At 52.2% G+C, this 25,922-nt stretch overlaps 1 protein-coding gene across 3 annotated transcripts; it reads right to left on the reverse strand.

The window, feature by feature from the left end:
• Positions 1 to 604: 604 nt before the first annotated feature.
• On the reverse strand, positions 605 to 23,217 carry SIGLEC1 (sialic acid binding Ig like lectin 1). 3 transcript variants are annotated; one of them, XM_019733829.2, is made up of 22 exons: positions 23,080 to 23,217; positions 17,106 to 17,181; positions 16,466 to 16,825; positions 15,910 to 16,206; positions 14,184 to 14,450; positions 13,591 to 13,845; positions 11,999 to 12,298; positions 11,087 to 11,344; positions 9,688 to 10,026; positions 9,163 to 9,420; positions 8,642 to 8,944; positions 6,996 to 7,256; positions 6,522 to 6,833; positions 5,786 to 6,037; positions 5,187 to 5,456; positions 4,847 to 5,098; positions 4,271 to 4,573; positions 3,377 to 3,637; positions 2,280 to 2,582; positions 1,905 to 2,010; positions 1,452 to 1,524; positions 605 to 808 (listed from the first exon to the last, which is right to left on the reverse strand). In XM_019733829.2, exons 2-22 carry the CDS (start codon positions 17,152 to 17,154, stop codon positions 704 to 706), a joined length of 5,184 nt encoding a protein of 1,727 aa, XP_019589388.2. In that variant the 5' UTR covers positions 17,155 to 17,181; positions 23,080 to 23,217; the 3' UTR covers positions 605 to 703. The 3 variants fall into 3 exon arrangements, with proteins under 3 accessions (XP_019589388.2, XP_074173702.1, XP_074173703.1); XM_074317601.1 differs by lacking the exon at positions 23,080 to 23,217 and adding an exon at positions 23,055 to 23,073; XM_074317602.1 differs by lacking the exon at positions 23,080 to 23,217 and having other exon boundaries at positions 605 to 805; positions 17,106 to 17,299.
• Positions 23,218 to 25,922: the final 2,705 nt, after the last annotated feature.

Raw genomic sequence — 25,922 nt, forward strand, 5'->3', positions numbered from 1 at the left:
GGACCTGAGACAGAACATGGCCTGCATTCTTATCAGTGTCAAAAGTCTCAGGGATGAGTCCATAGTTGGGGGTCCTTTGGAAGTAGAATTAAAACACTGCATTTCCCAGAATCTCTTGCAGCTTAGAGTGGCCATATAACTAAACTCTAGCTAATGGGCAGTGCGTGGGTATGACATGGGAAGCTTCTGGATTGTGTCCACAGTGGGAATGGATGTGCCTTCAACTTCCACTCTTCTTTCTGGAGGGAATGTGAACACAGTGGGGTCATTGTGAACCTCACAATCAATGGCAACGTTTTAGGGATGGAGAAAAATAAGAAGGATCCAGAGCTCCAACACCTTAAACCATCGTAACATACCCAGACTAGTATGGGAGAGAAAAATAATACTTTCTCATGTTGAAGTTACTGTATTTGGTCTCTTGTTAGAGCAGCCTAACTTATATTCTAGCTAGTACAGAGTGCATTGGCCTGCCTGTAAGGCTGTGGAAAGTTCCTCTTCTAATCCATCCAAAAAATCCAGGGTTGGAGGAGAAAGAGGCGGTGCCTTAGAAGATAAATGGAGAGATGAGATCCAGAGCAAAGAGAAAGAGAAATGGACAACATGATCAACTCAATTCTCTTCAGCATCCCCCAAGGGTAGATTGGGGTTCACCCCTCCTCTCACCACCCATTTTTCTTGGGGGCAAGAGGTTGGAACCAGGTCATAGAAGGTCAGATGTCACAGAGCTCTTTTCACAGAGGGAGGCAGGATCCGATGCTGCCTTGTTTATGAGGCCCAAGTCAGCGCGGCTTTCAGTGACCTCCTCCTGAGGGCAGGCAATGCCATGGGTCAGTCAGTTCGGGGGCAGAGCACAGGATGAGTTCCCAAATGTGGTTGCATCAGGACCAATGAACTTCCCACAGAGGAAACCCTGGTCACAGGAGGACTCTGGGAGCAGTCATCACCTGATCCCTAACTCTGGAGTGCAGTCCCCCAGACCCCTAGCCTTGGGTGGGGGTCCCAAAGGGGTTAATGAGAATGTGCATGCCTGGGAACCCCAGGCCCACCAAATGGATTATCTCCAAAAGGGGACACATCATGGGGGAGGGGAAACAGACTTTCGCCCCTGCCCAGGTGATGGGCAGACTCAGGAGTGGGGAAGACAGACCCCAAAACACCGATGGGGTCCTGTGTTCCAAGATTTGTCTTGGAAGTCGAGGTGTTGCTGCTAAGTTCAGGGTGTCTGCCCCAGTCATCCAGCCAACCACATAGCAAATGCATGCCTTCTCTCTGCCCCAGTCAGAATATGGCTCCCCCTATCTTCTCAAGGGACCACGTTTCTCTATATCCTCTCCCCAGTCTCCCTCCCAGGAAGCAGCCTATAAATGAGAGTAGCCTCTAGGGCCCAGCCCTGCACTGTGGGGTAGCCAGGCATTACGTCTGTGTGTGCCCACGGGGTGGATACGTACCTGCGTGGTGTCCTTCTGAGAATCCATCTCCATCAAATTCTCACCCACACTTAGCTTATGAAAATACCTCCTTCTGCAAGGGCAAGAGTGGAGTCAGAGAGCCTCTCCCCTGGCTGCCTGCCCCCATTCCCTTCCCCCACCCCACATGCGTGTCCCCTGACTGCTCACTGCACCGAGCAGTGGGGAGCATTGTGGAGTGCGAGGTACCTTAACTTTCTTCCTTCCCGGCCCTTTCTTCAGCACGGACAGGGTAGAGACAAGAAAAGAAGCAAAGTACAGCAAGATGGATTTAGAGATGATTCTAAAAGGGAGCCCCAAATTTGGAACATGAGGAGGGAGGGGAACAGGCTAGAAAGTATGGAGGCTGTGAATTTGGTAGGAGGGACATGGGGGAATGTTGGGAGCAAGGGAGAAGGATGAGGCGGCTCCATCCAGCCCTAGCTCCACACCCACCTCAAGGTATAGTAGGCCCCCAGGCCCAGTAGGAGGAGGAAGAAGAGGCCTGCCAGCAGCCCGAAGACCCAGAGTAGCTTCTGGAACAGGCGCAGACGGTGCAGGGCTGGAACACAGGGGGTAGCTCAGGGGGCAGCTGTGGCTCCAGGCCTCCGCTGCTCCTTCCCAAGATGACTCCCCCAAGATGAAACTTCTTCTGACTTTCACTTTATCCTAGGAGCTTCCTCATGTAAAGGAGCTTCTAGCAACCAGACTAGACTAGACAGACAAGCTGATTGCCACTAAAGGAATTCAAGGACGACCTCGGAAGGAAGCCCTTGGGCATGAGAGCTGGACCTTGTGCAGAGCAGCCTGGGAGGCGGAGCCCTCCCTCACCTCTGGTTCCAAAGTAGGTGGAGGCAGAGGCAGAGCCTAGAGCATTGGAGGCAGAGCACACATATTCCCCCTGGTCACTGGGTCTCAACTCCTCAATGTCCACTCTCAAGGCATTGGGGGCAGCTGAGACGTGGATGTGCGGCTCGGCTGGAGTGACTCGGGGCTGGCTGGAGGCCACCAGACGACTGCCAAGGTGGAGAGTCAAGTTGGCTAGGGGCTCGCTGTCCACTCGGCAGTCCAGGATGCCCTGCATACCACCCTCAGGCTCCACAAAGACCGTCATGGTGGGCATCTTGGGAGGGTCTGTAGGAAGACAGGGAGTGTGGTAATTGTGGAAAACAACCATAAATTCCTGCCTCCCCTATACCCATGCAAGGGGACTTCGCTGCTCCTCCCATCAAGAGTTCATTTCCTCACTCCTTGAATCTGTGACTCGCTTTAACCGTTAAAAGACAGAAGTGACGTTGTGTAGACACACAATGAGGTCAGAGCTAGACCTCGAGAGTACTCGCAGCTTCTGCTCTCCTTGGAACACAACCATTTGGGAAGCCCAGGCCAGCCTGCCGCACACATGTGGCCCAGCCAACAGCCAGCCAAGAAGGTGAAGCTATCCTAGACCATCTAGCCTCAGTTCAGCCATCAGACAACTGCAGCCACATGAGGTAAGACCAGCAGAAGAACTGCCTAGCTGAGCCCAGCCCAAATTTCTGACCCACAGAATTGTGAGCAAATAAAATGGCTGTCATTTTAAGTGCTAAGTTTTGAGGTGACTTGATACGCAGCAGTAGCTGGCTGATACAGCGTGGGACCCTGGTGAAAAATGGAGTAGGGGACCAAGACTGATGAGGGCCTATTGTGTTCCAGGCACTCTGTGTGCTTTATCTCCTATACACCTCACAAGGTGAGGGGACCGGTGCTTTGTAGATGAGGAAACCAAGGCAGGGACGCACGAGCTCACACAACCAGTCAGTGGTAGTCTTCCAACCCAGAACTCCATACCTGTGAAGTCCTTGCTCTTTGCAGACAGAAGAGGAGGAAGACCTGAGGTGAGCATGTGAGACGTGGGGAGACTGAGGCAGGGGGAGGGTGTCACTTACAGAGTACACGGAGCATGACCGGAGCAGAGATGGTGGGCCCGGTGGGGAGCTCAGCCCGGCAGTAGTACACTCCAGCTTTGGCACGGGCCACGTACGAGAAGGTGAGGGTGGGCACAGGCTCCGAATGTAGTTGCTGGCCATTCCAGAACCAAGCGAAGGTAGAGTTGCCCATGGGCCTGGGCCCACCAGGAAGGTGACAGCTCAAGTTCAGTGCTGCGCCCTCAGGCACCTCCAGGCCTGGCTGGGCCACCACACGCACACCTGCAGAGGCCGACGGCCAGGGGTGGTTGGGATCTGCAGGCCTTTGGGACCCAGATTGGAGAGGCCTCTGGCCTTCCGAGAAGTCCTGACCTGACCTAAGATTGGGGTCCCTGAAGAAGAGACTATGTCTCCCCCAGCAGACTGAGGTCTCTGAGAACAGCGCTGTCTCTCATCCTTGCACTGGGGATCTCTAGAGCAGGGCTGTGTCTCTCTCTCTTATCAAACCAGGCTTTCTGATCGATGAGGCTGTGTCCTGCCCTCAGACCTGACTCCCCAAGGGTGGGACTGCAACCTTCCTCAGACTGGTCTCCCTGAGAGTAGGGCTCTGTACCTCGCCCCACCCCAGGCTTCCCCAGGGTAGGTCTCTGCACCACCCCCAGATTGGGTTCTCTGAGGACAGAGTTGTCTCTCCTGCACCCAACCTCCTCTTGGGCATTGCTACACCGCTGCTCTTGTAGGGAGCTCTCCAAGGGCAAGGTTGTTTCTCCCCCTCTGGCTGGGCAAACCCCTCCAGGGGGAGCTGCTCCTCTTCCATCATTAGGCAGGGCTATATCTACCCTTCTGGCCCGCCAGCCTCCCTCCACATGGACTCCAATCCCACAGCACCTGAGTCCTTCCCCCTCTCCTCCTCACCTTCCGCATGTAGCTGCCCTGTAGTGCTGACTGAGCCCAGCAAGTTGTGGGCCGTGCAGACGTAGGTGTCCTCATCACCTGAGGGCACATCTTGCACCTGCAGTCGCAGGGCATTACGGGCCACCTGGACATGGCCTGTCCTCGATGTCAAGCCATGGACCCCGTGACTGGAAGCCAGCACCTTGCCATCTCGGGACAGGGTCAGCTCGGCAGGTGGCTCACTGTCCACAGTGCACTGCACTACAGCCATGGGACTGGCCCTCGAGTCCCGGAAGGAGGACAGAACAGCATCCCGAGGGGCATCTGGGGTGGGGCAGGGCACAGTTGGGGGCCTTGCTTGGAAACCCTGTACTGTCCATTGTCCACCCTCCTAGAAGTGCCACCTTCTCTAGAGTCCTGTGGGCAGATTCCTCCAAGCAGCATTCCCAGGGACCTAGGGTCTCTTTCCTCATCACCTATGTCCTTTTTCCCCAAGTGCCCATTCCTAGGTCCACTGTGGTCCTGTGCCCATCCCCACCACAGCCTGGAAATGCCCTCCACCACCCTGGGCACCCCCAGCCAAGGACCCCTGCTCACAGAGAACTTTCAGGGCCGCAGGCCTAGAACTGCGTGTCCCCTGGGCATCCTGGACCTGGCAGGAGTAGGCGCCTGCATGAGCCCGTGTAGCCACCGGGAATGAGAGGGAGGAGGCTTGTCCTTCCTGCAGCCAGCGGCTGTTGTGGTACCAGGTGTAGAGAGTGGGTGGCCTAGCAGCAGGGTCTTCACAGGTCACTGTGATGGAGGCCCCCTCAGGCACAGAGGCTGATGGAGCCAGGGTCACCTGCACACCTGTCCCAAGGACACCAGGGTCAGCTGGGCCCAGCTAGACACCACAGCTAATCCCACCCCTGGTAATTTGACCTGGGCCCTGCCTTACCTTCTAACCGCAATTCCAAGGACGTGTTGGCCTGTCCCAGAGGACTGTGGGCTGAGCAGCTATAGAGACCCTCGTCGCTGGGCTGAGGTTCCCACAGCTCCAGGCGCAGGGTGTTGGGCTCAGAGGCTGTGGTTGAGGAGGCCAGGCGGCGGCCAGCACGGCTGAGGGCCAGCTGTGCCGGTGGGCGGCTGTCCACAGTGCACAGTAGCAGGGCCAGCCGCCCACCATGGCTCTCCAGGAGGTAGGTTAGGCGCAGGCTGCGGGGTGCATCTACAGGAGCACAAAAGACATAAAAGGAGTTCAGAGTCCACAGCCATAAGGAGGCCAGTTTGCAGGTGACATTCAAATCAGGACGGCCCTGGCTCCCTACCCCAATGGCCTCCACTTGCCCAATCTGAGGCACTGCTGCTCTGCCCAGAGAGGACATATTCCGTAGCCCTGCCCCCCACAACTCTCATGCTCCTTGTGCAGTGCTCCACCAGTCGGATGAATTCCTGTACAAAGTTCCCAGTGGACACCTGTGGGGCTCTGGCCATGCCCTGATCCCTGTAAGCTGCTGTCATTCTTTTGAGCTCCACCCTGCAGCCAACCACACTCACAGAGGATGTCCAAGATGACAGGTCTGGAGAGGTGGGGTGCCTGGTCAGGGGTCACCACACCGCAGCGGTAGGAGGCGGCATCCATGACGGTGACATTGGGCAGGAGGATGGAGCGGGCACCTGGGTGCTGCTGCCCATCCTTGTACCACGTATAGGTGAGCTGGGCCAGGTGGGTGCTCCACACAAGGCAGGTCAGGTTCACCAGCTGCCCCTCCTGCACGGTGGCCTTGGGCCACACCTGCACACTCACAGCTGGGGAGAGAAGGAGGGCATGGGGACACCAGTGAGGCTGTGTGAAACAAGCCATTTGTCTCCATGACAGAGGGAAGCCCCGCAGCCTCTGGGAGGCACAGGTAGTCCTCCTGTAAATGGGGCTCAGAAGAGCTTGGGAAATGATCCATCATCTCTCAGGTGGTCCCAAGCAGAGTTCTGCAGAACCCCCCATCCCTCATGGGGGGCACATGGGAGAATACAGTCTTCCGTGGCCCTGCTATGGTTTCGCCTTGAGCACCCACTTTCTGATTAGTTTTATCCACTGGGCATTCATGTAAAATACTGTTTTTAAGAAGGCTCTTCCATGAAACCCAAGTTTGGAGACCGCTGCCCTTAAGAAGAGTGGAAATGGAAATTCCTTAAGTTCAGTCCTTTTGCCTGTGCCCCAGGCTTCCAGAACCCTCTCCAACCTTCTTTCCTCTTAAAGGAACCACCATGCACATACTCACACCCCCACACTGACCCTGGGCATCGAAACTGGCCGAGGCCAAGGTCTGGCCCAGGCTGTTGGTAGCTTCACAGGTGTAGACGCCCTCATCCTCGAGCACCGCACTGTGGATCTCCAGGCGCAGTGTGTTGGGGGCCACAGCCACCTGTAGCCGGGGAGAGCTGCCTGCAAGTTCCCCCACACCTTGTAGTGTGGAGGCCACGAGGCTGTCCCCATGAAGCAGTCGTAGCTGGGCCGGGGGGTCACTGTTCACACGGCACAGGAGGAGGCCCAGTCTCCCAGAGCCGGTGTCCATCAGGGTGGTAAGAGTGGCCTGGCGTGGGGCATCTACACAAAGCAGGGAGTGGTCAGGATCTGGTCAGGGGGTCCCTCATCTAAGGCTCTTTCATGGAGGCGGAGCCCAAGACCAGGGGCTCAGCCTCCCCTCCCCCAGCTGTGCCCTTGGCTCCTTCACCCTCCAAGAAACATGCACAGTGTGAAAGCGCTTACAGGACACGTGGAGGCTGACAGGGGCAGCCAGGCTTGTGGTGGCTGAGCCCGGGGCCTGGGCTTGGCAGTGGTAGGCCCCAGCTTGGCTCAAAGTTATGGCTGCGAAATGGAGTGTTGCCGCGGTCGACTCTGGGAGGGGTTGGCCATCCCGATACCAGTGGTATGAGGTCCCCTCCAGGGCCTCCGTGGGTACCTTGCAGCTCAGGACCACAGCCTGGCCCTCCTGGAGCTCAGATGATGGTGACACCTGGACCCAGGCCCCTGCAGGGAGAAACCGAGAGCAAGTGAGGGCCCTCCGCCATAAGCCCCTGTATCTGAGACTGGATATGCATCCACGCCAGAACTGCATGACCGCAACCCTCTGTCCTGGAGCCACAGCCTCCCCACCTCTCCCACTGTCCACTTCAACTCCATGCCTCGGCCTCTCCTCTTTCCCCTACCCAGCATCGGTCTGTCTTAGCATTTACTGCCCACCACCTTGAGTTATGGCTTTGCTGTGCCGTTCATCACACCTCGCCTACAAGAGGGCGAGCCTGTCAAGGGCGTGACTTGTATGATTAGTAACTCAGCACCAGGCACAGTGCGTGCATGTGTTAGCTCTTGACAAATGCTGGTTTGACTCTATAAAGCACTAAAATGGGAGTTAGGTCATGACAAGGGCCATTGCCTGATCATGAGCTGGACTCTGCAGCGGTGACTGAGGGCTTGGAAGAGGAAAGTAGCCACTGTGTGATCTTGAGTTCTCTCCAGCCCTCTCCAGCCCAGCTCTGCACCCAGGATCCGGGTCATGAGAGCCCAGGAACGGGGGACTGGGCAAAGGGCAGTCCTTAGTTCCCCCTGGACCTGAGGCAGGAGGACACCAGGGTGGGGGCAGTGAGAAGGAGGGACAGCAGGAGTAGTGACAGAGAACACAGGCTGTACCTGAGACCAGAACCAGGTTAGTCCTGAGCTTGCAGGGCTACCTGCTAGTCACGTGATCATGAGCAAGCTCCTAAAGCTCTGACCCTTAATTTCTCTGCCTGTGAGATTGGCATGATAAATAAGAAAAGATTTATAGAACCAAGTCCAAAGGAAAATGTTCAAAAATTGATGTTTGTCATTGTGGGAGAAAAATTGTGTGCTTTTCTTTGACCTTTGCCGCATTATGTGCATTAACTTTCCTTTTTCCTGGTTTATTCATGTAGGGAGGATTTTTACAGAAGAATATATATGCGTATGCCTATATATACTAATAAAGAATATGAATGTATTCTATGTCTGTGTACAAACTCGTGTATATATATGTGTGTACATACACATATTCATATACATACATTACACATGTATAGGCATACTATACATACATTAAGTTTTGTGTGAGAATTATTATTATCTAACAAAATTATATTATTACAAAAGCAGTTATCTGTCAAATTGCTCCAACCAAGCAAGATGCCTTGTGCAATTGCCACAGCCGCCTATTGGCTGTAAATATCTAGCTGGAGTAGGGAGGCCTCCTATTGGCTGGCTGGTTGGAAATTATCCCCAAACTATGGCTGAAAAGATCTCAGATTTCTGCACAAAATACACACAGCTCAGCCCAAAACCTGGCCAGATGGCCCCCAGGGCACCTGGGTCTACTACATCTTCAGAGGACTGATACTCACCTCGCACCTGGAAGAAGAGGGAGGTATTGGCTGATCCGAGGACATTTGTGGCCTCACAGCGGTAGCTGCCAGAGTCCCCAAGGCCCAGGTCTTGGACCTCTAGCTGCAGGGAGTTGGCCATGGCTTTGGCCTGGAGACGGCCATGGGATGGGAGCTGGGGCCCCATGCTGGTGACCAGGAGGCGCTCCCCATGGAATAGGGCCAACTGGGCCAGGGGACTACTGTCCACAGTGCAGACAAACACAGCCATGTGGCCCTGGCCCATGTCCAGGAGGGCTGACAGCTTTGGAGGGTCCGGGGGATCTGCAGGGACAGCGGGGAGCTCAGGTCACCCCAGCACAGCCCACCACATCGTGGCTGCCACTCTGTGTCCCACTCCTCCCTCCACACACAATCCAGACCCACACTTTCTCATGCCCAAGCCATGTTTTTGTCTCCCCAAACCCAACCCCAGCCTGGTTCTTCCCACCCTACCCCCTCAACCCTCCAAGTGCCCAACACTGCCCTTGCCCATCACCCACAGAGCACACTCAGGACCACAGGGGCAGAGAGCTGGGCACCAGCCTCAGAAAGGATGCGGCAGGCATAGAGGGCAGCATCCGTTCTGGCCACAGGCAGCAGCGTCACGGTCTCCAGCGGACCCTGGGCCCACAGTGCCCCATTCCGGAACCAGGAGAAGTTGGCAGGGCCACCGCTGGCTTCCCGGCTCACATTGCAAGTCAGGTTGGCTCCGGTGCCTTCTAGCAGTCTGTGTGACGGTGTGACGACCAGGACAGTGGCTGGAGAGCAGGCAACACAGGCTCACTCGAGACAGGCCTCACCTTGACTGTTCCCCCCCACCCCAGGGGCCAGTGGTCCAGTTTCCCAGCCAGGAGGGGGCAGGAAGGAGAGACCCTCTGGAGTGCCCAATAGATGGGGGAAGAAAGTGAACTCCCACTGTTGAATGAGATGGTTTCACTGGACAGATCTTCCTTGGAGCCAGGTTGCAGAGAATTGTCCTGAGTACTGGCCCCGACCCAATGCCACCACTTCCTGCCCTGACTTACCCTGGGCATCGAAGTTCACTGAGGAGGAGGAGGCATTGCCCAGAGTGTTTCTGGCCTCACACAGGTACACACCCTCGTCCTCCAGCACCGGGTCTCGAATCTCCAGACGCAGCAGGTTGGGGGCTCTGTGGACCTTTGTGCGCTGGGAACAGCCCCCACAGGTGCAGCAGCCACCCTCTGATGGCAGAGAAGAGGCTGCTACATGGTCCCTGTGGAGCAGCCGCAGCTGGGCTGGGGGGTCACTATCCACACGGCACTCGAGAAAGCCTCGACGGCCAGCCCCACCTCCTGTAGCATCGAGGTCCAGCCGGGCAGTGAGCATGGGCTGGCGTGGGGCGTCTGTAAGGAGGAAGAGCATGGGCACTCATCCACAATCTCTGCCAGGGCCTCACAGGTCCCGAAGCTGGTTAGGCTCCCAGAACACACTGGATAAAGGGGTGTGCCCAGAGCTACCACAAACAGCTGTGCAGGCTGTGCACTGCACAAGGAAAACCAAACCAGGGTGGAAGGAATTCAGCCCATGTGCCTCATGCTAAGCTATGCCCTAGTGCTGGACTGAGTCTTCCCAGAGGAAGGAGGGCCATATTCTAGCGTGGACAAAGGTGCGGTGTGGCCTACCAGCCACTTGCCTAACTCCCTTGTGCTCCTGAGGAGGGCGCTCACATAGCAATCCCTGGGAGGCTTGCTCTCTGCTCCCACTCGGTACCCCATCCCTTCCTCCCTGCATCTTATCTCTGATCTCCAAGCCAGCTCCCATGATAACAGACAATGCCTAAAATGCTCTCTTCCTAGAGGCTTCTGGAGATGGATGGTCAAAGACAGCCGTCAGCCAAGGCCCCCACGTGATCTTACTGTGACACTTGAAAACCCCTGGGAGTCAGCTGTTCTTCCTGACTGTCCCAGGATGTTGCTCGTGCCCATGTCAGGGGAGGCTTTCTGGCAGCTAAGTGTGTCCTGAACATTAGTCAGTCCCTCGGATAATATGGAGCATCCACCCGTGATAGGACGCAGTTCCTGCACCGAGAGGTTCTGCCTTTGTGTCTCTGGGAGCCCGTGAGGGCACAGCCTCTGGGGTGTGTGCACGTATATAGGAAGATGGTGTCCCAGGGCCCAGCTCAGGAGGACAAAGCTTGGACATGGTGCCCATGGTGGGTTTGAGGCTAGGAGCTGGGATTGCAGGATGGGACATGGGAAGGTAAAGAAATCCTTAGCCTTGTTCCCCAGATTTTAGCACTAGATGGAGAGACCCATGGTACCCAGGCTTGCAGCTGCCCTCCTGATGTAGGCCCTGAGCAGGACAGGGCCAGGAGGGCCTGTGGACCCGAGTAGGGATGGCTGGTGGACCCCAGTGGACTGACCCTCCCCAAGGCAGGCAGGGGCCGATGGGGGGGCTGCTCACAGAGCACAGTGAGGACGGCAGGTGAGGACGGCCCACTGGAACTGTGGCCATCCTGGGCTCGACAGTGGTACGAGCCAGCATCTGTTCTGGTGGCTGCAGGGAGCACGAAACTGCTGCTGGGCCCCTCGAGAAGCAGGGCTCCATTCAGGTACCAGGAGAAGCGGGTGTCAGGAGTCAGGCTCAGGCCGCTCCTGCAGCTCAGTATCACCGCCTGCCCTTCTATCACCTCTGCTGCTGGGCTGATGAGGAGACGGGCCACTGGCAGAAGAGAGAAAGGGAGGCTCAGCTCCTCTGCACATCTGTGGCTCTGTGCCACCTACTGCAGGAAGCCCTCCAGCACCACCCTTTCCCCACACAACTGTAGGTTGGTCTGGGCTTCGTGCCATCAGCTCTGTGACTCTCAAAGATCAGGAGAGTTTGGCCTCGAATGGCAATCCTGATCTATTGATAGTAACTGGCTGCAGCATGGTTGAGAAGGATTCCAAGCCAGAACCCAAGCTTGTGTCAAAAACCTGGCTTGATCAATCAGTTATGTCTGCCACGGTTTCAGAAGGAGGGGAGGGCAGCACATGCACCTACTTCTTTATTGTGCCTCCTGCATCTGACTCCCAGCACAGAGCCTGCCCCAAACGTGTGATAAATAAAAAAGCAAATGAATGCATATGAAGGACCCTCTACATTGAGTCAGAATGTGTACAAAAGGAATAATACAACCTGCCATGTTTCCCTTTTTGCCTTGACTTACAGGAACCTCCCAGGTTGGGATGCTGTATATAGCCCAGATCTTCGATGTGGTTTTTACTAGCCAGCTAATTCAGCTCCTCAGTTGAGCTCTCTAGACTCCTAGGAGGAAGAGACCAGAGCAGGCCTCCTCCTCGGGCTCCCTCCACAAGCCCCCCTAGGCCACCTTACCATTGGCACGGAAGTCCAGGGTGGAGGATGCATTCCCATAGGAGTTGGTGGCTGTGCATGTGTACTCCCCACTGTCGGCTAGCTCCAAGTTTCGGATCTCCAGGCGCAAGAAGTTGGGGGTAGAGGAGACGCTGAAGCGTGGGCTGCGGTTGCCCTCACCGAGGGTGGAGGCCAGGACAAGCCCCCCGTGTAACAGCACCAGGGTGGCCATGGGCTCGCTGACCACGGAGCAGTGGAGGATGCCCACCAGTCCCCTCTGCGTCTCCAAGAAGGCAGTTAGGTTTGGGGCCAGGGGCGGGTCTGTGAGGAGAAGAGCTTGTCACCCTCAGACAGGGGCACTCCCTGGATCCCTCTTTATAGCCTATGACCCCTGCACCTGCTTTGTCCCATGATGCCCTGGCAGGGGGGTGAGCCCAGCAGCTCCTGAGGGCCTGCTGAATACACTTTTGTCCCTGGGCTGGGCAAGTCATGCTGTCATCCCAGGCGTCCTTGTGGCAACCCTGCAAGTGGGGGTCGCACAGCCTACTTTAAAGATGGGAAAACTGGCAGAGACTTGGCAGTGGACAACCAGCACCTCAACTAAGTGATCAAAGTGAAGACTCCCAGCAATGGGGCGCACTGACGTAACGTGCCTCCTGATGTGATGCAGCAAGACAGACGCAGCATCACGTCTGTGACGTTCCTGCTCAAGTGCCCGGGCTCAGTCTACTCACTTCCAACAGATGCAAACTGAGGGAAGCCACACAACAACTGGCCTGTACTGTTCAAGTTCCAATGTCAAGAAAGACAAGAAAAGGCTGAGGAACTGTCCCAGATTAAAGGAGAATAGAGAGACATGTCAACTGAATGCAATATGGGATCTTGGATTAGATCCTGGATCAGAAAAAATAATTGCCATGAAGAACATTATTGGGTCCATTGGTAAAATTTAAATATGGAGTGTTGATGAGGTAACGGTCTTAGGTCAATATTAGATTTCCCAACTGTGGTCACTATACTGTGGTTATGTATGAGCACAACCTTAGAAAATACACACTGAGGAACAAAGGAGTAAAAAGGCAACATGTCTGCAACTTTAGGAACGTAAATTCAGATAGATGATCGATAGATAGATAGATAGATAGATAGATAGATAGATAGATAGATAGATAACGTATATGTGTGTATGTATACCAATAGAGTGCATATTATACATATGTGTGTATAGAGAATGCATATGTGTCTGTGTTTACAAAGAGAAAATGTGTGTACATGCATGCACACATATATGCTCATATGTGTGTATACATGTGTGTGTATACACATATAACATATAGTTAAAAAGAAAGAGAGCAAATGTATCAAAATATTAACAAATGGGGAATCTAAGTTAAAGGTATATGCTAATTCTTTGTACTCTTTTTGTAAGTTTGAATTTATTTCAAAATAAAGTGTTTTTTTTTAAATAGGAGGAAACTAAGGTCCAGGGAGGTCAAAGCCTTGCTCAGGTCTGCAGAGCTCAAGGTCATCTGGGCCCAGGACCCTAACCCTCCTGCAGGGGCTCTAGCCTTTGGCTCGGCTCTGGCAGCGTCCATCCCACCCTGGCCACTTACGGGTGACCACCACGCTGACAGGGCTAGAGCGCTCCTTGCCCCGGGCGTTCTGCACCTCACAGAAGTAGAAGCCGGTGTCGGCCCTGGTGGCCGAAAGCAGCTGGAGGGTACTGCTGTGGGCGTCCTCCAGCAGGACTTGGTTCTTGTACCAGCTGTAGCGCAGCTCACTGGGTGCTCCTTTAGGCACGTTGCAGGCCAGCGTCACTGTCTGGTGCTCTTGGATGGGGCCTGTTGGGCTCACCTGGACCTTCGCCACTGTGGGGGCAACATAGGGCACACTGGAGGTACCCAGCCGCCTTCCAGGCCCAACCTCTCAGAGTACTGGGGTTGTAAGCACTCAGCCTAAATCTCTGACAGTCTACTTCGCACCCCTTCTGCAGCAGAGGCTCCTGGGTTGGCCCTGCATCTCTGTCCTGTACACTGGGATCCTCCTGATATCCGCCCCTGACAGGGAGGTTTGCCATCTGTCTGACGCAGGGCTGGGACTCCACATCCACGTTCCAGGAGGCATCTTGGCCTGGCTCCCCTCAGCCCCAGTGGCCTGGACCCTTTCCCTGCCCTCTGGTTAAGACCCAGGCTCACCCAGGACTCACTGAAAATATGGAGGCTGACAGGAAGGGAGACCGAGGAGCCCACACCATTCTCAGCTTCGCAGGTGTACATGCCAGCATCATCCCAGGCTGCCTGGGACAACTTCAGCACATGACTCTGGGCTTTGAGGTGTGTCCCATCCTTGACCCACTGCACGGAATTGACATTGGGGTAGCTGCTGTTCACCTGGCAGGTGAGTGTAACTGGATCACCTGGACGGATGGTCCTCTCCGAGGGGCTGAGGAGGATCTCCACACCCTTGGGTGCATCTGCAAGGTATGACGGAGTGTGTCAGGTAAGGTGCCTGGAGCAGGCAGGGGCTGGCACACTTTTCCTCTCTGAACACTCTGCCCTAAGGAAGCCCACCCAGAATAATCATCAGTCCTGTTAGTTCCCCTATCCAGGACTTCACTGTCCCCCACCTTGTGAGGAATTCCTGATTCCTTCCTGCTCCCTTGACAATGCAATGCTTGACGTAGCATCCAGGCCACACTGTCTTCTAGTGCTTTCTGCCTCATGACACTGTCCATCTATTTGGGAGTCATAGGTACACACTGCTTGCTTTGGTGGCTTGTGGTAGCTATTGGTTGGTGAGGGACCAACCACCTAATGGAGGGGGCCAAAGACAGAGTCAAACTAGCTCTGAGAATGGTTAGCCGACTTGTAAAGAGGGTGCCAACCATACAAAGAACTGCATTTCTTTTTCATTTTGGGGGGGAAATATTGGGGGACAGTGTGTTTTTCCAAGGCCCATCAGCTCCAAGTCAAGTCGTTGTCCTTCAATCTAGTGGTAGAGGGAGCAGCTCAGCTCCAAATCCAGTCACTGTTTTCAATCTTTAGTTGCAGGGGGCGCAGCCCACCATCCCATGCGGAAATTGAACCGGCAACTTTGTTGTTAAGAGCTCACGCTCTAACCAACTGAGCCATCCAGCCGCCCCCAAGAACTGCATTTCTTTAAATCTTATTCCAAAACCTCTCTCTATGTAATATGTTAATACAAGCTCATATTTTCAAGCACTTAATCTATGTAAATATGAAAATAGTAGAAACTACTATTTTTGAGCAATTAGTATGCGCCAAGCACTCCACTAATTTTCATAACAATTCTATGAGATAGGAACTAGTATCTATTTAACAGTACTATAGATGGCCTCTCCCCTGTACAGACAAGAAAACAGAGGGTCTGAGAGGAAAGTAAGTTGCCCAAAGTTTGCTCATCTAGTGGATGGTGGAGCTAGCTGCCTGATGCCTGTAAATAGTTGTTGTTCTAGAACAGGCTACCCTGTTTTACTGGGATGAGGAGATGCTCAATCAAGTGGAAACTGGGCATTCTCCCATGGCGTCTTTGCCATGTCCAGTGACACACTGATTACCGTGAACGTGAGCAGCCTTAGGCAGGAAAGAGGCAGACCACTCCCCTCCCCCAGTATCCTCCAGAGCTGGGCTAAATCCTAGGGTGCTTGCTGCCCGAACCCCAAGTCTTTGGCTCTCTGTATCTCCCCTTCTGTGCCCAGCCTGGCCTCAGGGACAAGAGGTGAAAAGGAGCCATTAAACGTGGTTCTTAGTGCTTAGCATTCTCTCTCCACCTGTCCCACCCTGGAGGTCCAAGTGTACCCAGCTTTGCCTCAGGGCAAGAGCCATGTTTCTACTGGCTGGAGAAGGAACAGTTTCCATTGGGGAGCCACAGATGTGTGCTTGGTAATGAGGGAATGGCCCCAGTGTACTCACACTGCACTTGGAGGTGAATCTCGCCCTCTGTCTTATGTTCAGCCACCGAGAGCTGGCAGCGCAGGGTCTGGCCGTGGTCCTTCCAGGACAGGGTCATGCGGAGGGTCTCCAGATGTCTGATGCCTGTGGGCTCGAGCTTCCGGAGGTTGGAGGTGACTGAGCGAGCAGGGTCCTGGCCTTGCCACTGCAGGCTGATCCTCTCCTGTGTGCACGCGTAGGGAGTGGAGCAGTTGAATTCTGCCTCCATGCCTTCGCGAAGCTCTAATGGCGAGGCAATGGTGGGCACACTGAGGTTCTCTGAGGACAAAGACAAGAGGGTCAGGACTCCCCTTTATCACACTTGAGACCTCCTCACCCAGCTAAGAGGTGAACCCTGGGCAAGGGTCTTCAAGGGGAAAGAGAGGTTGCTTTCTATCCCCACTTCCACTCGGGGTGAATGTATGGGGACACAAGGCTGGGGCTAGGCTTAGGACAGAAGTCGGGGCTGTTGGTTAGCAGAGCCAGGAGCAGCTTGGGAGTCCCTTCCAGGCAGCAGCCAGGTCACCCTTCTCCTCACCTGTCACGGTGACCTTGGTGCCTTTGACTTCTGACCAGCCATTGACCTGCGTGATCTCGAAGCGGAAGTTGTAGGAGCCCGAGTCCTGGGGGCGCAGGTCCTTTAGCAGCAGGGTGCACACTCTGTGCTCGGGGCGCCCCAGCAGTTCGGTGCGGCCGCGGAAGCGTTCCTCCACCAACTGGGGGTCTCCCGAATGGTGAACCACCAGCCGACTGCCCAGGTAGTCATAGTACCAAATTGCTACGATGCCATGAGGCACCTCCACATCAGCAGGGAAAGTGAAGACGCAGGGGATGATGAGACAGGACCCCTTCACTCCTTGCACGTCATTAGGACTGGAGCTGCCCCATGACGCCAGGACTGAGGGAGGGGCAGACAGACAGGAGAATAATGCAGGCCTGGGGTCACCGAAGAGCCCTAAGGTCTGCCCCATGGAACGTGCCCCAGATGAACCCCCAAACCCTACCCTGCCCCCAGCAGCTCAGCCTCTCTGGGCGCCCCAAGGAAAGTCATGCTCCCTTCCAGTGCCTCCCTGTGCCTGCCCTTCCACCTCAGCGGCCAAACCTGTGACAAGGCACAGTCCAGTCCGTGGGCCAGCAAGTCTGGGCCCTGAGAAACAGGCAAGGCCAGCAAAGCTTACCTGCTGAGATGGATGAGGCCAGGTAGAGCAGCTGGAGCAGGTGGCCCATAGCAGGTTCTTGCTCTGGTTCTGGTGCCTAAGAGGGTGGTGTACACTGTGTTGGTTGGGCACACAGGGGCCTCCTAAGGAACCTCAGGGCACCCCAGCCTCAGAGCCTGCTGAGAGCCCAGTCTTGTGTTCCCACATGCTGTGCTGGCCAACCCAGTGAGAGAGCAGGGCAGTCATCAGCTGGGAGCCAGGAGCCCACGGTCACGGCTTGGACTTTACCAGGAATGCCCTCACTTGGTATCATGCCCCAGAAAGTTCAATATGTGTCCCTAAACCCCACCCCAAGTTCTGCTTTCCCAGCCCCTTAAGGATACTGCCCTAGAGCAGATGAACAGATGTTTCTCGTTTTCTTCCCACTTCCCTGTCCCTCCCTGCCACCTGAGAACAGGAACTGGAACTCAGAGAGGCCCAGTGACTTATACCAACGCACTCAGCAAGAATGATGGTTTCTAACTCAAGATTTGTCTCCCTACCTCCAGCCTTACCAACTAGCTATAAGCTATAATGGGGCTTGACTGAGCACTCACCAAAGTGCCACCTTTAAGAGCCACTCCCCTGCTCAAAAACTTTCTGTGGCTGCCCATTGTCCATGAGCTATGGGCCTAATACATATTTCTTACTGCCAGCTCTGCCCTCATTCTCTGCTCCCTACATACCCACCCTGGGGCCAGTCCCATCTGCCCATGGGCTCTCCAATTGAGCACCTCTGTCCCCACCACAAATAATCTTTGCTTATTGAAACCTTATTCAGTCTTCAAGGTGTAGCTCAAAGGTGATTTCTAGCTATAACTTCCCCTTTGGGATTCCTGTACCCACCCAGAGCCATTTCTGTGCTTGCCTTGTCCTTGGCAGCTTGTTAGCACCCATTTCTCAGGACCTGGGACTGGGGATAAGTGCCCTGCAGCAGCGCAGAGGCCCTCAGGCTTGCAGTAGTGGGCAAGAGATGGGTGTGGTCCTTGGGGATTTAGAGTTGGTGGCAGGGCAAGTCTAGGTATGACGGGGGCACAAGTGTCCTGCACAACACATATCCCACAAACATGAGTTAAATGCCTAGAGTATAGTAGTATGCATAAGAAGGCAGACCCTAGTGTACCCCTGGGGGTGGGCACCCTTAAGGGGTGCCATGGATATGAATCTAAAGGGGAGAGATGGCAGAAACACATATAAGAAAAACTATAAAACTGTTAGAAGAGAACATGGGTGAAAATCTTCATGACCTAAGATCAGGCAACGACTTCTTAAGTATGACACCAAAAGTACAAGCAACAAGAGGAAAAATAGATAAATCGGACTTGATAAAAACTAAAAACTTTTGCCTTCCGGGGCAGTTAGGAGCGCTCCGCTGAGGTAACTGAGCATCAGCCTCAGAGCTCATTCTCTTTGCTGGGACCTCTGGTGACTTTCCCTGAAATGCTATCAAGGCTGCAGATTAGTAAGGTTGAGGATCTGGCCCTCAATTTGTAAAAAACCACATCTGTGAGTGGGTGCAATAAAGCAAAGCTCAATAAAATAAGGAAATAAATGTTAATGTGGAGAACGATTTTAAGACGGAATCATCATCTCCCTTTGCTCTTCAAAGCTCTTCAGAGACATTGTTTTCTGTTCAGCTCTGAGATTTCAAAACAAGTTTACTGGAAGCATTAGAAGAATTACGTATGAGAAAGGAAGCAGAAATTCAATATGAAGAGCAGGTTGGTAAAATTGTTGTGGAGACACGAGAATTTAAATGACAAAAGGAAACTCTTCAGAATCAAAAGGAAACTTGAGCAAAGCAACACAAAGAAGCAATGGCAGTTTTTAAAAAGCAGTTGCAAATGAAGATGTGTGTCTTGGAAGAAGATAAGGGGAAATATCAACTTGCTACAGAAATAAAAGAAAAAAAAATAGAAGGATTGAAGGAAACATTAAAAGCATTATTCTTTACAGAAGAAAGTGAGTGAAATGGTAAGGAAATTACAAAATAGACACTAGCCCACTTATTAACACATTATGTGCATAGTATTTTTGTCAATATGAATGTGACATTTATATTAAAAACAAACAGTTGAAATTGGATACTCATATCCTCTTTAAAGGGCTGAATTACAATTTCAAATATAGCTTAAATGAATTTATTTCACAAATTTATTTCTAGATTATGTAGTGTTTACATATCATAAAATAAATTTAATGCAGTTCCCCCGTCAAAAAAAAAGTTAAAAACTTTTGTGCATCAAAGGACACTATCAAGAGAGTGAAAAGACAACCCAGAGAATGGAAGAAAATATTTGCAAATCATATCTCTGGGATTAATATTATACATAAGGGATATATATATATATCTCCTACAACTCAATGACCAAAAAACCCAAATTCAAAAAATGGGCTAAGGACTTGAATAGACATTTCTGTAAAGATGATATTAAATGGCCAATAAGCCATGAAAGATGCTTAACATCATTCATTAATCATTAGGGAAATGCAAATTAAACCACAATGAGCTACCACTTCACACCCATTAGAATGGCTATTAAGAAACAAACAAAGCCAGAAAATAATAAAAGTTGAAAAGGATATGGAGAAATTAGAAGCTAAGTGCACTGCTGGTGGAAATGTAAACTCGCGCAGCCCCTGTAGAAAACAGTTGGGTGGTTCCTCAAAAAGGCAGACAAAAGATTACTGTATGATCCAGCAACTGCCCTCCTAGGCATAGATCCAAAATAACTGAAAACAGGGATTCAAACAGGTGCTTGTACACCCAGGTTCATAGCAGTGTTATTCACAATAGCCAAAAAGTGGGAACAACCAAGTGTCCCTCAATAGATGAATGGATTAAAAAAAATATGGTCTATCTATACAATAGAATATTATAGAATAAGAAGGAATGGAACTCATACATGTTACAGCATGGGTGAACCTTGAAAACATTATGCCATGTCAGCCAGACCAAAAGAGCAAATATTACATGATTCCACTTAGGTGAGGTAGCTAATTCATAGAGACAGAAAGGAGAATAAAAATTATGAGGGGCTGGAAGGAGGAGAGGAAAGGGAGTTAATGTTTAACGGGTACAGAGTCTCTATTTTAGGTGATGAAAAAGTTCTGGAAATAGACAGTGTGATGGTTACACAATATTATGAATGTACTTAATGCCACTGAATTGTACACTTAAAAATGGTTACAACAGGGGCGGCTGGATGGCTCAGTTGGTTAGAGCGTGAGCTCTCAACAACAAGGCTGCCGGTTCAATTCTCACATGGGATGGTTGGCTGCACCCCCTGCAACTAAAGATTGAAAATGGCAACTGGACTTGGAACTGAGCTGCACCCTCCTCAACTACCGTGTTTCCCCGAAAATAAGACCTAGCTGGACAATCAGCTCTAATGCATCGTTTGGAGCAAAAATTAATATAAGCCTTGGTCTTACATTATGTTAGACAAGACCGGGTCTTATATTATAGCAAAATAAGACCGGGTCTTATATTAATTTTTGCTCCAAAAGACACATTAGAGTTGATTGTCCTGCTAGGTCTTATTTTTGGGGAACACGGTAGATTGAAGGACAACAACTTGGAGCTGATGGGCCCTGCAGAAACACACTGTTCCCCAATAAAAAATTTTTTAAAAATGGTTAAAACAATAAATTTTATGTTACATATATGTTACCACACACATACAAAAACCCCTGTTGCCAACTGTGCAATCCTCCCTGGTCCTAAATGCTGACTCAGCAGAGTGATGAGGAGGGCCGGGGGAGGCTAGAAGTGGGGACAGGAAACTCATGAGAACTCCCAGCCCCCAGATCATCAGGCTCACAGGTGGGGCCCAACTGATTCTGGTGGCTACCAGGGGGCACACCTGGGGAGGGCTAAGCAGACACCCAGGGCCTGGATGGGCCACAATTACCTGTCAGGATGACCAAACAGTACTTAGCCAAATGTAAAGGGAGGAGGGATGGTCTTGCAGGGAGCACGGTGAAGCAAAGGCCTGGGAAGGCCCGAAAGAGCACTATTCTTCAGAGTACATGGCCCCTTGACTGGGCTGCTCCAACAGACAAGTCTGGTCATTTGTAGAGACCCAGTGGCTCGTCTCCAGTTCTTTGGGCAGTCCTATGCCTGCTCCTGTCCCAGGAGGCTGCACTCACACCCTCACACCTGGTCTTTGGCCACAGGACAGGCTCATGTTGGCCCAGACTGGAATCATGACCTTAATGCTGGACTGAAAGGCAGCTTGCTGTGCATGGTTGGGGGCAGGGGTGGCCCCAGAGCCCAGAGCCATGCTAGGTATCAGGGTCAGATTCTCTATAGCTGGGATATCAGCAAGACACACATATGATGTCCCCAGCTCCTCTGTTGGTCCCGTTTGGGACCCTGGAAAGGGCAATGTTGAACTTAATGGTGGAAGAATGGTGACACACTGACCTCAGAATGGAGCAGATTTTTGGAACGTGTGAAAAGACCTTTTCTAAAATCACATCACGTATACTTACTTAGCCCAGCCCCAACACCCAAGGGGTCAGTCCCACCAGAGTCCAGCTTATTGGTTCAGCCTGTTCTACCTCAAAGACCACTCTTGGTCCAGAGAACTTTCCTGGGGGAAAAAAGGGGGCAACAAGAACCCCAGAAAGGGAGACCCTTGTCTCTGTTTGAAAGCCTGGTGTTGAAGGCTTAGGCTGAGCTCTGGGTGCCCTGGGGTGCACCCGGCGCCCCTAGTGCTACAGGGATGACTGCAGGTCCTGGGGAAGGGGGTGGGTGTATTGGGGGACAAGGAAAACCTCCGCCCTAAAACAACCCAACATTTAGACAGTGACCACTTGGGAAAGCATTGTTTCCCAGAACTCAGGAAGTTCCTGAAGTTCATCCTTGTATCCCCAAGTCTTGGGTACGCTGAAGACAGAGCTTTAAATCCTCACTCCTACCTAGAAATGGTATATGTGGCATCAGGGTTGGGATGGGCTGGCCTGGCACATGGCAGGCATTGATGTTTGCTGCCTGTGCAAAAGCAAGTGAGTGGGAAAAGTCTATGCGAGTCCAAGTGTCGCAGGACAGCTGGGGAAGGCAGGCTGGGTCCCCAAGCCCCTGACCTCTGATCCCAGAGACCAAGTCTGGCCTGGGGAAGAAAGGTCAGAGGAAGTTTCACTGTAAGCAGCTATAAAGGATTCAGTTTCTGTTTCCCAGCACCAGGGTTTGTCCCCCCAACTTCCCCATCAGGTTGGAGAAGGAGGAAAATTGGGTAACACAGCCAGCTGGAATGCTCTCCTCTATAGATAGGAAACCAGGGTACAGCTGGGCAATTTCAGGAGTACATTATCTTCATAATAGTGGAAAGCCCCAAACATTTAACTCTGAAAGCCATATAACCCTTAAATAAGGTCTGTTGGCTTCGAAATGGGCAGTAGAAATTTCACATTTTAATCTGGCTATAAATGTTCTTAGCCTGAGCACCCATTCCCCATTATGCTGGGCTGTGCTGGGGTTCCTATGCTCCCATGAATGAAGTGGAATGGGAATGGGCCTAGAGTGAGGGGACAATGAAGGTTGGGTAGAGATGCTGCGCTGGGTTAGGCAGATGGTTAGGCTGCGATTTGGGATGGAATTAGGGTTGACGTGGAGGTAAAATGATGGGATTGGGGTGAGGGTGAAGGCTGGGGCTGCGGTTGGGTAGAGATGATGATTAGTAAATGGTTGGGGATGGGATACAACTGAGGGTGAGGTAGGGTTGGAACAGAGAGCAGGGGTCAGGATTGTGGTTCGGATTGGGATTGGGATGTGGGTTGGGGGAAATTTGGAGTTGTGAAGGGGATTGGGTTGTGAGTGCAGCTTTGATGAGTGTCCTGGGCTTAGGTTGGCCTAAAGTCCAGCACCCACACCCAGATACCCCCCAGCCAATTTCAGCCCAGTCCCATTCCCAACCTTCTGCTCACCCTCCAGGCCCAAGGATGGAAGTACCTGCTCCACAGGGGAAGTGGCTACAAGGCTGGTGAACCACAGGCGAGAAGAACGGAGGGAGGCCCGGGAGCTCGTGGTGCTACTGGCTTCCCAGAGCTCTGACACCGCGAGAGAGGAGATCCAGCCTCAGGAACTTCTTCCTCTTTTCCCAAAGCCTCAGCTCCACTGCCCAGCCCAGACACTGGTCAGGGAGGCAGCTGCAAGCTTGTGCAATACCAGGACAGGAAAGATCTTGTTGGCAGGGGAAGGTCCCAGGCAAGGCCTGGCACTGAGGGACTTGAACAAGCAGAAGTGGGATCTGGGGCCATGCTGGAGCCTCCTCTCAGGTGAAGTGGGAACAAGGGAGCCCTGTTCACCAGCCATTTCTATATCCCTCTCTCTGGGCTCACTTGGCCTTTTTAGGGAGTCTGAGAGAGGTGGAAGGAAGCTTTCTGCACACGGTTCCTCCTGACAATCGGGAAAGAAGCAAGCCCAGTCTAGGGTGAGAAAGCTTTCCAGGGCACCCAGACCAAGGTATTGATTCTCCAAGCCCTTTGGGAGCCTCTCAGCACCCCACTGCTACCTGGATACTTCTGAGAAGAACCCCCCCTGAGAAGCAGACCCTAGTTGTAGGAAACACAGGGGCCCCAACATACAGGACATTTCTCAAGGCTGCAGGAGTATCTCTGATTCCTCTCTCCTTCCCCACTGTTCTATACCCCGCTCCCCCCCACACATGATTTCAGCAAGCCCCTGACCCTCACTGAGGCAGAGAAGGAAAGGTAACCCAGCATGGCTGAGTTACCTTTATAATACTAGAGCCCATTGTATTGAGGCCCACTACTGAGCCAAGCACTTGACATATGGGGTAGATTTTAATGGTTCCAAACAATCCTGGATACAAGTGACAACACATTTCTTTTTTTTACAAATCAAACTTAATTAAACTCAGCCCCTGCCTACCTATATTGGTGGGGAGCCCAGTCACAGCCTATCAGTTCCCCTGTATCCTGTGGACAAACCATGTGTGTCAATCAAAAAAGACATGAGGCGGGGCCGGCCCTGTGGCTCAGGCGGTTGGAGCTCCGTGCTCTTAACTCCGAGGGCTGCCAGTTCGATTCCCACATGGGCCAGTAGGCTCTCAACCACAAGGTTTCCGGTTTGACTCCCGCAAGGGATGGTGGGCTGCGCCCCCTGCAATGGCAACTGGACCTGGAGCTGAGCTGCGCCCTCCACAACTAAGACTAAAAGGACAACAACTTGACTTGGAAAAAAGTCCTGGAAGTACACACTGTTCCCCAATAAAGTCCTGTTCCCCTTCCCCAATAAAATCTTTAAAAAAAAAAAAAAGGACATGAGGGATGGCTGGTTAGCTCAGTTGGTTACAGCATGGTGCTAATAACACCAAGGTTGCCGGTTCGATCCCTGCATGGGCCACTGTGAGCTGCACCCGCTTTAAAAATAAAAAAAAATTTAAAAAGCACATGAAACCCTGAATCAGATGGAGGACCTCAGGTGCCAGTGGCACAAAGAAATTGTCTCCTAACTCGTGGACACGGACAATAGTTTGGTGGTTGCCAGAGGGTAACGGGGGTGGGGGGTGGGGGGTGGGATATGAGGATGGGGGGGATCGAATATATGGTGATGGAAGGAAAACTGAATCTGGGTGAAGAACACACAATGGGATTTATAGATGATGTGATGCAGAATTGTACACCTGAAATCTATGTAATTTTACTGACAATTGTCACCGCAATAAATTTAATTAAAAAAAAAAAAAATTAAAAAAAAATAAAAAGAAAAAAGAAATTGTCTCCTGACATTCTACCCTGAAATCCTCAGGCCCCAGAGAGATTAAGTCTCTGTCACTGTACCCTCTTTGTAGCCCCTATATTACTCCGAATCTTGGGTCATTTCCTCTTTTGACCAAAATACAATGGGTTCATCCCATTGCTTCTTCGTCCAACCCAAACATAAAGCTTGTCGGTCCAGGGACCCCCAGCTCTAGGCCTGTGCAACTTATCGGCCCCAATCCTTCAGTCCACTGTAGACTATATACGTCTACTCCATGGCGTCATGGTGGGAAGCATATTCTTTCCCCCCTTGATTTTGGTCTTAACCAAAATTTACTGTGGGCAATGGATGTGAATGGACGTGACATAAACAAAGTCTTGACCTTGCCGTCTTGCATTTCTGCCATTACCACGCAAAGGACATACTCCAGGTAACCTGCTGGTGCAAACAGGAGGACAGACATGTGGAACAGACCTGAACCAAACCCACAACCTGGAACGAAGCCAAGCTGAGCCCAGCCAAAGTCAGCCAGACCTGAGCCCACCTGCAGGTATGTGTTTATTGTCGGATGCCACCAAGAATTCTGCGGTCACTTGTTAGCTACAGTAGTAAACTTATACAAGGCCTATGTCCCAGAACAGCATGCACAGGACATGCTTATCTTTTCTTGGGGTAAGGAGAACAAAGTCTTGTCTACTTTGTCTAGTTAGGGAACATTACCTTTGGTTATTTATTTGAGTCTACAGTTACCAAAGTAAATTTAAAAAATAAAAATTGCTAGGCTATTTCTCAAGAGGTCAGACTGCCACACATACTTTTAACTTTCACAAACACTCTGTGAGGTACGTACTATGATTCTCATTCCAGATGTGAGAATCAGGCCTGGGGACATTTGGAGGTTTGCCCAATGCATAATTTTTTTCGTTGTAAAAAAAATAAGTAAGACCTCACCAAAGAGATATACAGATGGCAAATCAGCATATGAAGAGGCGGCCGGGTGGCTCAGGTTGGTCAGAGCACGAACTCTCAACAACAAGGTTGCCAGTTCAATTCCCACATGGGATGGTGGG

This window comes from Rhinolophus sinicus, linkage group LG13 (genome assembly GCF_036562045.2).
Source record: "Rhinolophus sinicus isolate RSC01 linkage group LG13, ASM3656204v1, whole genome shotgun sequence".
Classification (NCBI taxonomy): domain Eukaryota; kingdom Metazoa; phylum Chordata; class Mammalia; order Chiroptera; family Rhinolophidae; genus Rhinolophus; species Rhinolophus sinicus.

Bases quoted from the DNA above. Each gene is read 5' to 3' on its own strand.
- SIGLEC1 (XM_019733829.2), bottom strand. From the start codon at position 17,154: ATGGGCCACCTGCTCCAGCTGCTCTACCTGGCCTCATCCATCTCAGCA. The intron at 8,945-9,162 runs GTGGGTGATGGG...CTGTCCCTGCAG, and splicing joins TGTGGTCCTGAGTGTGCTCT to ATCCCCCGGACCCTCCAAAG. The intron at 6,038-6,521 runs GTCAGTGTGGGG...TTCTCTCCCCAG, and splicing joins GGCCAGTTTCGATGCCCAGG to CTGTGAGTGTGCAGGTGTGG.